This window comes from Hoplias malabaricus, chromosome 1 (assembly GCF_029633855.1).
Source record: "Hoplias malabaricus isolate fHopMal1 chromosome 1, fHopMal1.hap1, whole genome shotgun sequence".
Lineage (NCBI taxonomy): Eukaryota > Metazoa > Chordata > Actinopteri > Characiformes > Erythrinidae > Hoplias > Hoplias malabaricus.
Genome location: NC_089800.1, coordinates 84,778,456 through 84,792,807, shown reverse-complemented (window position 1 = coordinate 84,792,807; position 14,352 = coordinate 84,778,456). Strand labels below are relative to the sequence as shown.

At 39.5% G+C, this 14,352-nt stretch overlaps 1 protein-coding gene across 4 annotated transcripts in view; it reads left to right on the top strand.

Annotated features, from left to right (window-relative positions):
* The window catches only part of nrxn3a (neurexin 3a), a 456,671-nt gene that overhangs the window by 164,000 nt on the left and 278,319 nt on the right, over positions 1–14,352 (top strand). For 2 of the 4 annotated variants that reach the window (XM_066675785.1, XM_066675768.1), the window contains 3 exons: positions 2,344–2,517; positions 5,186–5,212; positions 7,803–7,922. In XM_066675785.1, coding sequence (XP_066531882.1) covers positions 2,344–2,517; positions 5,186–5,212; positions 7,803–7,922 — 321 coding nt within the window. Of the gene's footprint in view, positions 1–2,343; positions 2,518–4,314; positions 4,330–5,185; positions 5,213–7,802; positions 7,923–14,352 lie in introns of all 4 variants that reach the window. The other 2 variants (XM_066675777.1, XM_066675793.1) reach the window with 2 other exon arrangements.

Here is a 14,352-nt window from a genome sequence, read left to right as displayed (position 1 = left end):
TTTTGACCACTTAAAAAATGTTTTCAAAGTGCTGCGCATTGTGTTGGATTGTCAATGCAACCCTCTTCTCCCACTCTTCACACACTGATAGCAACACCGCAGGAGAAATGCTAGTACGGGCTTCCAGTATCCGTAGTTTCAGGTGCTGCACGTCTTGATGGTATGGTGTGGTATATGGGGTACAAAGAGAGTAGGGCCATTCTTGGCCGACTTCAAAATGGCCGCCATGGTCACCACCCATCTTGAAAAGTTTCCCCCCTCTCATATACTAATGTGTCACAAACAGGAAGTTAATATCACCAACCATTCCCATTTTATTAAGGGGTATCCATATAAATGGCCCACCCTTTATTAGTTATTGCCAACGTGAAATTTTGCCATTTTTAACAATGAATAGAGTCACGTTTCATGACTGATCTTTAGTGCAATTATTACACCTGTGAAATTCTGCAGTCAGTACCTTTGAGGTAAAAATGGCTAAAATACTCAAATCATTGTTTACAGCCTAGTTTCCAGTTTGTTTTTGTCTAAAATTGACTTTGTTGATTTCTGTAGAAAGTCATGTCTGCTTTGAGGGCTTAGCAACTTTATACACTACAAAGAGCAATCATCCAAGAACAGCATCTCTCTTTTTTTGAGGCCTTAGAGCACAAATGATGTTTAAAAAGGCCTGTATGTATAACAGATGGAAATGCTCTGTTGGATAAGGTTTATAAATATGAGCTACACAGATCTATAAAGTCTGTAATGCAGTTAAAGCTCAGTAGAGTCATGTTCCTTTAAAATCTGAATGAAATCAACACTGGGAGTCTGAAAGAGCACAATTGGGTGGGTAGGATGACCTCTCATCCTTCTACATCACATTGTGCAATGTGTAACCAAACACAGTCATCTGTCCACTGATAAGACAGACTTGGGTGCTCTCCTTCTCTGTCCATTGGCTTTACATTAGAAGCAGTGAAAAAAGAAGTGGTGGCTGGGAGCATGGGTTCTCCTTCACCATTGTAGGTTGTTGGCAGTGTGATAATATGGGAGTCCTAGCAAACGGTAGAAATAGTGAAGTCTAATGATGGGTGACAATGTTTGGTATAATTAAAATATATATAAATGTGAATCAATTCTTTACCTAATTTGGAATCTGAAAACATGTGCATTGTCTTACACTTGCTCTGTGTTGAAAATGTAAAAAAAGCACTGCTTAAATAGAAGTGATGAAAAAAACCCTAAAAAATAATTTCTACAACATGAGCAAGAAGCATAATTTGAGCAGATGCTGAACTCAATGCAGAAAATTACTCCTCAGAGACTGGTCCTGTATTTTAGAACAACATGAGAATGTCCAGGACAGAGTCAGTAAAACGGTCTTCTTAGACAGGTCCTGTCAGTGTAATAATGGTGGGGGTGTGTAGGAGTAGTCAAGGAGTAAGTAATGAGGTATATACAGGAGATTTAATTAACAGTAAACAAAAAGGTAACTAGACAGAGGGAAGCTAAACAAAGGACTAGGCTAAACTATAAACAGAGCTAAAGGCTAAACCCAGGGCAAGGCTAAACCCCGTCACCATCAAGCAAACATACATACAATGACCTACCAAACAGTACCCACTGACAAGGACTATATAACGACAGCACAAACAAGAAACACCTGGACACTAATTAAGACACGTGACACTAGAAACACATGGGAAGGGTATCACATGACCAGGAAACAAGCAGGAAGCAGACACAAGACAGGGGGAAACAGTCACGGGAGCACAAACAAGAAACAATACAGAACACAAAACAAAGCACATTAGTCAGACCCTCTTACAGGACATTGGTTTCTGTTTTTTCAGTGCTCATGAGGGTTAATGTCTGAATGCAAATGGCCTTAAGATACTTAGCCATGTGCAGTCCTGTGGTCAGAAAGTGAATAAGGACAGGATAAAAGCTAACACAAACTTTTAATTACAGATGAATCAGGGTTACTGTTGAGTGTCCAGTAAACACATTCTCATAGTTATTTTTAGATGTAAAGCACCTCATGAAACTGGTTTGTAATTCACCCACTGACACACTCACTCACATTTAACAGAATCTTCCACAACCGATGCTGTTCAGTGCTTTGCAGCTGTGTCTGCGTATATTCTAAAGGCTTAATTTAAAAAAATGGACCTTCAAATGGTTACGGTCTTCAAATCCTGTACACATCCAGTAAAACACAATAGCTACAACTGACAAAGCTCCTGACTGGCCAGGTATAGCATCATATCATTGTAAAATCCAGGTCTGGAACCTGATACAGTGACCTCTGGTTTACTGTATTACGGATCCAGACTTCATAAGCTTCCATCTGATTTCCAGGAGACCTCTACATCGCTGGTTTGGGACCCAACATGTACAACAGCCTCCCCAAACTCGTAGCCTCGAGAGAAGGCTTTAAGGGCTGCCTGGCGTCCGTGGACCTGAACGGCCGTCTGCCTGACCTGATAAACGACGCTCTGTTCCGCAGTGGACAGATTGAGCGTGGATGCGAAGGTACACCCTCTTACAACTCCAGCTCCAGGAGCCCTTTCTTCCTCATCAATGCTAACAGTAGCTCCACCACCATCTCATTGAGCCCCCACACCATCCTACTAACCCTGCTTGTCACATCTGTCACCCATACGGCTGTCTGTTAGAGCCAATGACTGACGGGCCACTCCGCAATCTTATAGGCCACATTGGTCATGCAGTCAGCCAAGCTATAGTTGATATTTACCATACGACCCCGTGGTAACATAAGGATCTGTACATGATCTGTTAGGGTATTTTTAAAATAATATTTACCACCTTGCAGTATTCTGAGGCAAAATGGAGCTCTGACCGTCCTTAATGTACTTGATTATTTTTGATTACTGGATACAGTATCCAAGTTCTGTAGATTATATGATTATCCTTTTGTGTTTAAAGACTCACCCAGTAAACTGTACACACTTGAAAATGTAGACTTTGCAGAAGTGTTATACGTGGGATTGCTGAAGCTGTTCTACTGGAGCACAGTGATCTGAAGAGTTGTACATCTCTGATCGTTCAAATAATACGTAAACCCAAGACAGGAAATTGGAATTGACCTGTATCTTACTCTAAATTAAGCTATTATCCAAATTGTTATCTGGTCATTTTACTGATTGTAGCTGTGTGTTCAATGAAAACATTAATACGAGTGTAAGCCCAGTCAAAGCCACCAAATTCATAATCATTTCAGCCCCCCACCCCCCGGCCCTCTGAATGTAAACATCATATATGTTACATATGAAATGCCAAACATTCGCATGGACAACATTTACCATTATTTAGTGCATATGAACTTATATAAAATCATGTCAATATTTTTTGTTTAGTTTTGTGTTCGGTGAATGCTTTCTGTTGTGTTTTGAATTTTTTTTGTTCACCCTTTAATGCTTCCTCTGATTCTTTCTTGATTTTGATTTGTTCAGTTTTGCTTGGTTTTTGGACAGAAGTGATTTTTCCATCAATCATGAAATAAAAGGTCCATCATGTCTTCCTCATTTTTCACACATTTAAGTGTTGTCTTTGACGGAGGGCTTTCCAAAAGCCTTCCTAATGTTGGTGTTATTCATTTATTTATTTTTCAATAAAATATTGTCACTCAAATTTGTTTCGTGTTTCGTTGTGACATTTTAAACTTCAGTAATGTGTTTTCTAATGGATTAGAGTTAAATGAATGTGAAGTTGCCAGTTTATAGCACGAGACAGGAATGAGAAAAAAGGTTAAAGTAGAGATTACTTTTAAATGCATGCATGTATTTTTTAAATGATGATGAAATACACACTAAAGGTTCACTCCCCCTCTGACCTCCGGGCCCTTCACGGTTTGGTGCTGGTAAATGTAATAAGCAAATATATTTATTTACTTATTATTCCTTCTCTAACAATCTTCAGTAACAGAGCTGTGGAATGACACAATATCTGTTCCTGAATAAAACGAGCAATTAATGAAAATAACATATAAGACAAGCGTAGTGCTCTACATTTGTGCGTAGTGCTCTCACCTTACTCCAGGAAACAGTACTCAACATCTGCTAAATGTCCAGTTTTTGAGTTCTAGTGGAATTCTATTTTTAGGAGAATAAACACAGCTTGTATTTAACAACTCTAGACTTATCAGAGAGCCACGTACATTTCAATTGTTGTGACATTTTCATTAAATGCCCTGCTAGCGGCTTATCCCCCCCCCAAAAAAAGATGTGCCCTTCCATCTGTTGGTCAGTAGCATTTCACACATGACGTGCGCCTTTTTCTATGTGTCTTACATTTATCTCTCCTGCACAGCGTCGAAAAGCGAACGTGAGTAGGTCTTTCTGTTCAGTGAGAGCATGAGAGAACATGTATGTGCACAATATAAAGGCTGAGGCCTACAGAATGGCTCCGTCTTGGTTGGACTTTGGCTGAAGTGGTATTGCGGTGAATGTGCACCATGGTGTAATGGGGCTTCTCATTCACTAGATGGCAATGATGCGCCACAGCTTAGGAAGGAGGAAGCTCACAGTAGTGGCGTTGACTGGCTACAATGCTAAAGGGGAAACAGAACGGTTTTTTTGTACTCTTTAGACTTAAATTAGGAAACTGAATGTCCCCTTATCTGTATCACCCTAACTCTTATGTTTGCTTAAGCAGTGTTTATTATTTTATTCACAAATATATGTACTCATGTATATATTAGAGTGTAGTTTAGCTTGTAGGTCTGTGCAGAAATGTATGCTAGCACTCGAGGCCTGCAGAGAGATAAGGACATTTCCCCTCACTGTTACAGGTGCATTCAGTTTAATGAAGAGTGCACAGCCTATCCATGCTAATTCATATGTTCTGATGTATTTCTGCATAATATAGACATTCACCAAAGCACTGCATTTTGTGTTGAACATCAGTAGACATGTAGGGCACCGTGTGGCTTCTCTGTCAGAGAGAGGGGCTTCATACGATCTCCTACCAGCCATTTTAGTGTCAGCCCATTGTTACTGTTATTCTTCTTATTTCTAATCCCATAGTAGAGTAGATTTCTCCTGCAAAACCCTTCCTAAGAATGGTAGTGCATGTCTGTTAGTAAAGCGGTCGCTTTATTAACGAAAGTCATTGACCACCTACTAACCTGTTCGACTCTTTGTTTGTTTTTTTCGCTTTCCTGTTTCTTTTGCTAACAAAGTTGGTTTCATCAAAGCAGACCTACAAGGTAGAAGGTTCAATTCCATTTCTGAGCTCGGCTGAAAGCTGCTCTGTGTAATGTCTCGTGTCAGATTGATTTTTTTTTTTGTTTATTTTTGATTATTTTTTAATATTATTTTTGTTACTTACTTTTATCTAACACCCAGACACGAAGAGGGCCCTATACTCACTCCACTACTACAATGTCTTGGTATAAAATGGTTCACTTCTTTCAAACGGTCTCGCCATAATGGCTTTTCCGGAGGCTGGAGCTGGATAGAGAGAGATGAGCAAAGCGATGGCGGCAATAAGAGAGTGTGCATAAATAAAACATTAGCCGTCCTGTATAATTACGTCTCCTGATCTTGTTTTGCTGTATCTTGTCTTGTTCCCGTTTTATGCTAATGAGGCTCATCCCAGAGTGGCTGCTGTAGACTGTCCCGACTCGCGCTGGAAAATCCATTAAAATCTCACCATGGGTCTCTCCTTACCATTCGGTGAAGACACAGACAGAGAGAGAGAGAGAGAGTGAGAGAGAGGCCCTCTGATTGGGAATATGATTAGCAAGCTAATTAAAAGGACAGTTGTGTCTATTCAGCTTGAAAATGCCAGCGTGCCTGGACTTTAATCAAAATTCAAAGACCATTCCGTGTCCTGATGCGCTTTTAGCCGCGGCCCATGTGATATTGACAGACTCAAATTAATGTAGTGTTGGCAAGTGGAGATTGTAGGAAAGTGCATTCTCAGAAAGAAAAACCAGAGAGCGGGTAAACAAACCAACTTCCAAAACAAACAGGAGAAGGAGCCCGCGGCTCAGGCGCTCTGTCTGAAATGGAGCAGTCAGTTCCGATAATGAGATATTTGACCTTAAGAATGTAATTTTCAAAGTCCTTTTTTTTTGTTTTTTAGAGTCCCAAAGTTGGCATGCGTTTGAGCAGATAGCGAAGCTTGGCTCCTTTTTCTCAGAGTGTCACTGAAGGCTGAACCCTCACAGAATCCGTCTCTAGATAAACGGGGTCCGCCGACTGTATCCAGTCATTAATCCCCACTTAAAAAACAAGTTGCCTGCGGTTTGTTACGACTCTCTCTATCTTCCTACTAATTGTTTCAGCCGTAAATAAAAGATGGGGTGAATCATTTTATGTTGTGATATAACACTCATTTTAACACACTAAGCATTACACAGCAAATGCACTTTTGGTCTTTTGAGTTTGACTCATTTTGTGCGTGTTTAACCCCTTATTAACACCAATGTCTTGTTAAAAGGGTAATTCTGCGGATTCTTTAAACATTCTGCATAAATCAGTGGTTGGGATGTAAACAAACTCATTCAGAGAGGATTTCACGTGAAATGCTGCGTTTGTACAGGGTCTTACCAACTCACGTTGTGTTACGGGGGTTGTAAAATGACCATTGGACCAGCACATGTCTTTTGAGCTTAATGTATATGATACATCTAATAAAATGTAAGTTATTTGGCCTGTGTGTGCCTCTACCATAGTGTATTAACAAGAACACAAGATGTATTTGATTCCTACCCCTCAATAGCAAGCCCCCTGTGAACAGACTCTTTTTGGCTAAGCATGTATGAGTGAGTATGTGTGAACATATAACTGAGTGAGTGAGCTAGTTCCATGACGGTATACCAAAATCCACAGTACATCCAAAGGTTTGTAGACCCACAGCATATAATTAGTCAGCTCAGCTACTTCAAACAACATACAGCATGGACTCAGAAATGGGATTCTCTCAAGCACCTGCACATGAGATAAGGCCACCATGCTCAACTCCAAGTGTGGGCTAGAGGGGTATGAAGCCCCTGGCATTAGGCTTCTTTAACCCCATCCCAAACCACTGAATCGAGTATGAAACTATTGTGACTTTAGCATTTCACCTCAAAAGAGCCTCAGTGACTCTGTTTACATCTTTATTATTGAAGTATGCAGAATTTGGGAAAAGGAAATCAGCTGAATTCCTCTTTAAGAAAAACTGCACTTAACCAAGGTTACTCTTGCAAACCTTCATTTTCTTGTGGTTCTTTCTTGAGGGAATGTGCTGTGTCTCCCTAATGTTAACTTGGGTTGCCATGTGTTCACCCCACATTCCCTCACAAAGGGAGACGGAGTGTGTGGACAAACACACTGTGTGTCTGAAACATGCTGACAGTCACACACACAGCTGATGTGTAGACACTGGCCTTCCTTAGGATTTCTATGACCAAAAAACAAAAAAACAAAAATGTACATACTGGCATATGTACAGCCTTTTGCTCTTAAATGTCGTTTTCTTCCCTGTGTCTCTACGTGGTTTCTGGCTCTGTATGAACCCACCTGGATGAAGCCACATGGAGAATGTCTGAAGCACTGTGCTTTGTCTGTGCACACACACTGTATTGTATTCTGTACATGACTAAAACCTACTCAAAGAGAATGCCCCTGGCCCAGTGTGTTTTATAAAGTTTATTTTTTTTTTTGGGCGTTATTTATTTTTTTATTTATTTTTATGGAGTACCACTACTAACCTGACTGCATGCTCACTGAAGTGCACACCTGCATGGCACCTAACGGAGCACGGACGCCTCTACTGTACTGTTACATCCCTGTGCTCTGCCACTGTAGGTCCTAGCACCACATGCCAGGAGGACTCCTGTGCCAACATGGGCATCTGCATCCAGCAGTGGGAGAACTACACCTGTGACTGCTCCATGACCTCCTACACCGGCACTCAGTGCAATGACCGTAAGTCCACCTCCCCTGTCTCCTCACCTCTTCCTCTCTTCCTCTCTTTCTCCTATGACTCTCACCACACACTTCACAAATAACTGTTTCAAAGTTTAATATAAAAGTGTTGCCAACTTTCTGAAATATAAATAAAGTATGGTCCTTATGGGGGTGGGGGTTAGTCTATGTGGTTTGCAAATGCTGTATTACCACTTACAAACATTGCTTTAGCATCTAACTGTCTATAAAGTCAATAAAAAAATAGTTTTACCCTAATTCATCATAAGTTATTCATCCATTCGTTCACTGTCTGTAAGCGCTTATCCAGTTCAGGGTCGCGGTGGGTCCGGAGCCTACCCGAAATCACTGGGCGCAAGGCAGGACACACACTGGAGGGGGCGCCAGTCCTTCACAGGGCGACACACACACACTCACACATTCACACGTACGGACACTTTTGAGTCGCCACCGTGTGTGGGAGGAAACACAGTGCTAACATTAGTTATATCTAAAAGCAGAGCTGTGTTTCAGCGCACCGCCACAAAACAAACCCCTGTAGGAGGGACTGTGACTCCATTGGCTGCAGAACTGATTGATGGATAGGTAACTTTGGCTGCTCATTGGCTTATTTTTTAGTGTCCAGGTACGGGACCATTCTGTATTTCATGAGATGGTTGGCAACCGTAGATATCAAGGATCCCTGAGCTTAAACATCAGATGTATTTCACATAGAAATGCTACACCAATTCATATAATAAAATATAAAACATCACATATATTGAAATACAGTACATATTATGGACATGAGGACATTTATGCACACATTTGTTTTTCTGTGTGGCACCTTTCTGAATTTTAACGCAGAGTAATAGGTGTATTGCACATACAAACACCATTTACAGATAAGACGGGAGAGTTAGAAAAAGGCAATTAAAACAAGAGATTTGTTCATTTTTTTATACTGTTTTAGCATCTGATGGTTCCTTTTGTTTTGTGCCAAAAAAATAAAACATTTGTTTCTCCAAATCATGAAGAAATCTGGACTCTGAACATGTGTTTTGCAGATATAAAATACAAAATTTGTTTTGATTTGACAACACAGTCAATGACAGTTGAAATGAACAAATAACGGATTCTTGATCTTATCAATTATTGTGAGGATGTGTGCGTCTTTTACATGCTAACACTTCACACACACATTATATATATATATATATATATATATATATATATATATAAAAGTATAATGTCAATTAAAGACGTAGGTATCTTTGATAAAGCATGTGACATTGTCATAAAAATACCTGACATCAACCATGACACATTTATGAGTGTGAGCTTGTTTAACAGAGTTCAAATTAATAATTATTTTATTCTGAATGTTTTAATACGTTCACATATATAGTATTGAAATAAATAAAAAGACATGAAATATTTTACACATATTTTGGAATATTTGACGAGCATTTTCTTTAACTTAGGGCGCATTTGTGAGCAAATGAATGAACTTTTATTTTGAAAGGAACTAGCAAACGTAACGTCAGAACAGTGGAGGGGCGAAGTATTTCGCGCCAAAACATTTGATTGGGTTTTAAAGAAAATGCTTTTTGCATACATTTACAATCTTTATAAAACGTGCACTTTATTGTTATTTTTTAAGCTAACTAGGCCTCCTCTAAATTCAATCACGTTTAGAAGTTTATTTATACACTTGCACATGAAATGAATGAAAAGCCTATTTGCGTCCAGCTGAGTTTTGAAGAGCAGAAGATGGGCGACTAAAGGTAAGTGCTGCTGTTTAATTGATGGTGTCAATATTGGGGTTAGAATCAATCAGTGAACAAACTGCATTAGTAATATATAGGTTTTACAATAAAGTGCAGGGCTTTGCTGGTGACATCCCTTCAATGTGGGATCATGGTGTGGGAATAACGTAACAATGCGTGGTAATAACTTAATGAATCATTATTGATTTGATTTTTTAATTCTGTGAACGTACCTAGGGTCGTGTATGATTCCCACGCCTTATATATATATATATGTGTGTGTGTGTGTGTGTATCTATGTATGTATTTACTTATTTATATAGGGTGACCAGATCTGAGCTCATGAAAAAGGACGGGGGGTGGAGCTCTCGCCCCCCGCTGCCGTTATATGCTTAGCTGAACCTATGTGTGCTTTTAGGTCCTTTAGACCTTTATTTGCTACACAAAACATGGAAATTTCTTTTTTTAATTAATGCGAGAGCTTACATATACGTTTCGGCATAGCTGCTCGAGATGAGGGTGGGTACATGAGCTTTGTCTGACGTGAACAAGGACTACTGACGTGTAGACTGACCAATTAAATGTTTACAGAGAAGGTTATCGACCAATAACGGTAGCTCTAACCGTCTAACCGTCCAATCAGAAGATTTTAGGCTACTTCACCACGCCCCCTTCTCACTCAAGCGAACCAATCGGAGTAGGGGAGGGCGGGACTAGTTTGTGAACGAAACTTCTCGAAGTTCTATGTAAGCTCTAGAAAAACAAAATGCCGGACGTTTGTGAAATTCCGCCCGGACATTTTGTTTAAGTCTACAAAAGGAAGACATGTCCGGGTAAAAGAGGACGTCTGGTCACCCTAACATACATACATACCCATTTTTCGCACACCTTAGTTTGTGAAAGTCACCAGGGCTCTAGAGATATGAAGGATGTATTGATTAAACATAGAGTGAAGTTCTCTCAGTTCTCAGATTGTGAAGGCTGTGGTAATAATGGTGATGATGACAATGAGAGACAACTCAAACCACAAAGTGGCCACCAGGTCCCTCGTAGCCATTTATCCAAATATTAACACGCACAATGCAGATGTAATGATTATAAACTTAACAGTTCATTGCTTGTAGATGCTCAGTTTTGTCTTTTATCAATAGCTCAACAGACCAGTAGTTGAGACTTCTTTATTTGCAATATTTCCTGTAGTATGGAATGAGTAAAATATTTAATATATTCAGCTTTATATATTCAAGTTGCTAGTGTGTCCAAAATTATTGTCTTGGGGCCTAAAAAACAAATTCCCGTGACAATGTACATAGTATAAGTGATTTTAATGTGAACCGACTTGTAATTCACTCACTCACTGTTTGGGAACAGAAGAGTATGGACGTCCTGCAAAAAAGATTTTTTATATTTTCGGTCATGTTTGGTAATTGCCCCACAGGGGGCGCTGTTTCTCCCATATACATTCATTTAGTAACTTGTCCACAAGGTGGCACTTTGAGTGCCTACTATCGACACTGCTTCCTTGTTTTCTAATGCTAATGGACGTGTGGGCAATTTTGGCAGCCATGGGATTGAAAGGTCTTCTCTCAGTTTATTTGTGAACCTGCAAAATAATAAAATCTGGCGTGGATTTTGCAACAGTACTGTGTTTATATGATTAATAAAAAATGCTACGTTCTATTGTGCATTTAATGGTTTGACCCATGCTTTGTATCCTCTCAGAATGAACCAGAAAGAAAGACAAAAGTCTAAAGAAAGTGTCCTGTAACCCAGGCCTTGGTTTAGACGTGTGCATAATGCGTCTTTTAAACTTAGTATCACAGTCTCTGCAGATGGTAAATCAGAAGTGCTGTGTGTCTGATCTGAGCAGGCATGATGTGACCTTTGGTCATCATGGTGAGGGTTCAGATCCCATGCGCTGTCATCTCCTGAGGTGTGTGTGTGTGTGTGTGTGTGATGAGAAGCTGAAGGCTGTCGTAGTGGTTAACACTGAGAGAAGCTGAGGGACATGGGACGTGCCGTGTGATTTCCCCCGTCTCTTCTTGGCTCCTCCAGCAGCAGAGATGACCTTCCGAAGATTTAAGAGTGACACCTGGAACGAGGCGGCAGTCTGCTGCTTTGACGGCTCGTATTTTTACGAGACGGGGAGCTGAATCAAAGGCGTGTTAGTGGAGATAGGGACAGGCTTAATGGAATAATGTGGGGTGAGTGATCTGTGCGCGAGCGTGTGTGTGCTTGTCACTCTCTTAGTGTCACTGAAGTGGACTGAGTGTGTGTCGTATATCTCGGGCCTAAAACACAAAGACTTTTCATTATAATCTAAACAGACTTCTCCTACGGCAGCACAAAGATATATAGAATATTCTCTGGATTTTTGTAGATAAGGTGTATATTAACATAAATAATGTACTGCCCTAACACTGAGTTATAACACACATTTCCATTTCTGTAAATTATTGTTACAAAAGAGGGAGGAGGGGGGGGGCAAACAGCAAGCCTGGCCCACTTTATAATCTGAAGCAGCAACACTAGGTGGCAGTAATACATCACTTACTGATGGTGACAAATCCCAGGGCTAATCAGCAAAATTCAAAAAGCAGCATACCCCCTGCCACACTCAGTCATTTCATTACATCAGGGGAAAGTGCACTAATATATATATAGCAGTGGTTTGCTGTGTATTTTTAATAAACATAAGGATTTCTTTCATCATAAGTGTCAGCTGCTTTAAAATCCATGGTTTGGCCTGTGTTAAGTTCACTTCAAACAATATAATACCAAGCTGGAGCATATTGAGGAGGAGGGGGGGGGGGGGTACTGTAGGAGGGAGCAGTATGGCAATGCACACCTTTACAATACTTTCATGACACACATCACAAATGAATATTTCTGATGCTTACAACCCAAATACACTTAAAAAAAAAAACAGTTTTGAAAAGTTGAAATGTGTAATGTGTTTGTACAATAGTTCCAGACTAATTCTTCCTCAGAATAAAACTGACATCATGACTGTGCTTTTCAGTTGTATTCATAATTCAACACAGGTGTAGCCCTGAAGCGACATGGATTTATTGTTTGAACCAAATTTATGTGGTATTTTTGAAAATAATACAAGCATTTTGTATTTTTTTTATTTACTTTTCCGCTAGTAGTGATTCTTAGCGGTAGCATTATTTATTAATGATCCATGCAGGTTGTAGTCACAGCCCAGAGATGATTTAAAATATGAAACCAATGCAGGCTAAAATTGTGAATGCTGTCACACAGATGAAAGAGCACTGCTCAATGGAAAACAGCAAAACTCATGAAAGATCATGGATTATAGGGGTGTAACGATGCACGTTGATCACGATTTGATTCAAAATTCTCGCTTCATGTTTTGATTTCCTCTCAAAATATGAATGACAAAATAGGAACACTTTTCTGTTTAATTGTTACATGTATAAACAATGCAACATATGTAGGGATGCATCGATTTTTAATTTTTGGGCTGATACGATAACCGATAATTAACACCTTGGAGTAGACGATACCGATAATTTTATCTTTTTGTAATTAAAGCAAAACAAATTTTTGTTGTCATAGGACAAGCCTTTTCTTACCTATTTGTACATTTCTGCATTTTTTTTATTTTATCCTTAAAGTTTATTAGGTGTCGTTAATTTATATTTGTATCAAATATTTACAGCTGGTTCCGCATGAGTTGTTTCTAGAGGGGCGCTAATTAGTGCAGCACCAGGTTGTGTTTGTAGTGGTCTATCATTGTGTTTCAGTAATAAAATCAGATGCTGTTTTATATCTATTTTCATGTGTTTCATATGAGGGGCTCCTGCACTGTGGTGTCTGAGAGTGTCTTTCTGTCGTTTAACCTGCTGTGTCTGTATTTAAACCACTGAGTGTGTGTGCACATAGCAGCAAATGATATATCAGCCTCCTATGTATTGTGCATTGCTAAAAATATACGTTATTTTGCATTGTATATACGTTATATTTGCATTTTGCATTGTTTAAATATTTGAAAAATAAGAATCTTTGGTCCCCTGCAACGAATAGTCATTTTACTATTGTAGCTCCATCATATTTACTTATCTAAGTCTAAACTGTGTGTTGGTTTTGTTTACTGTACATTTCTTGTATGAAATTCTGAAATCAACTCCCTGCTGCTAAATGGAATTAAAAAGAACAGTGGTGCGATTGTAACAGATTTATCATATTTTAAATAACTAATTTAAATATATAAATAGTGAACAAACAAGATCGCTGAGCTTGCCTCACATTTTAAACACTATGTGGTGGTTTCCCAGACAGGGAGCTAAGAAAGAACATGTTTCATAGACATCTGTGTTCTTCATCCATGCTGATACAACTGAGTCAGTCCTGTCTAGCTGCAGCTACACAGCATTTTGAAGTCTGATCTTCTGTTGTAAGGAGAATATAGTCCAGGGTTAGGCTTAATCTCTGTCTGGGAAACCGCCCCTAGAAGTGCTGAGAACTGGTCATTTGACTGCTGTGACACTCTACTCTAGCATCGTGTTGTTTTTTTCATATGAGAAGTGCTCAAATCAGTGGAGCTCTGTACTTTTAGGTTTCAGTAAGGCACTTGTAGTGTTAAACCCCCTGAAGTCTGCACTGTTATGGGTGGGAAGGACAGATATTTTACCGCAACACTTTAATAGCTCTTG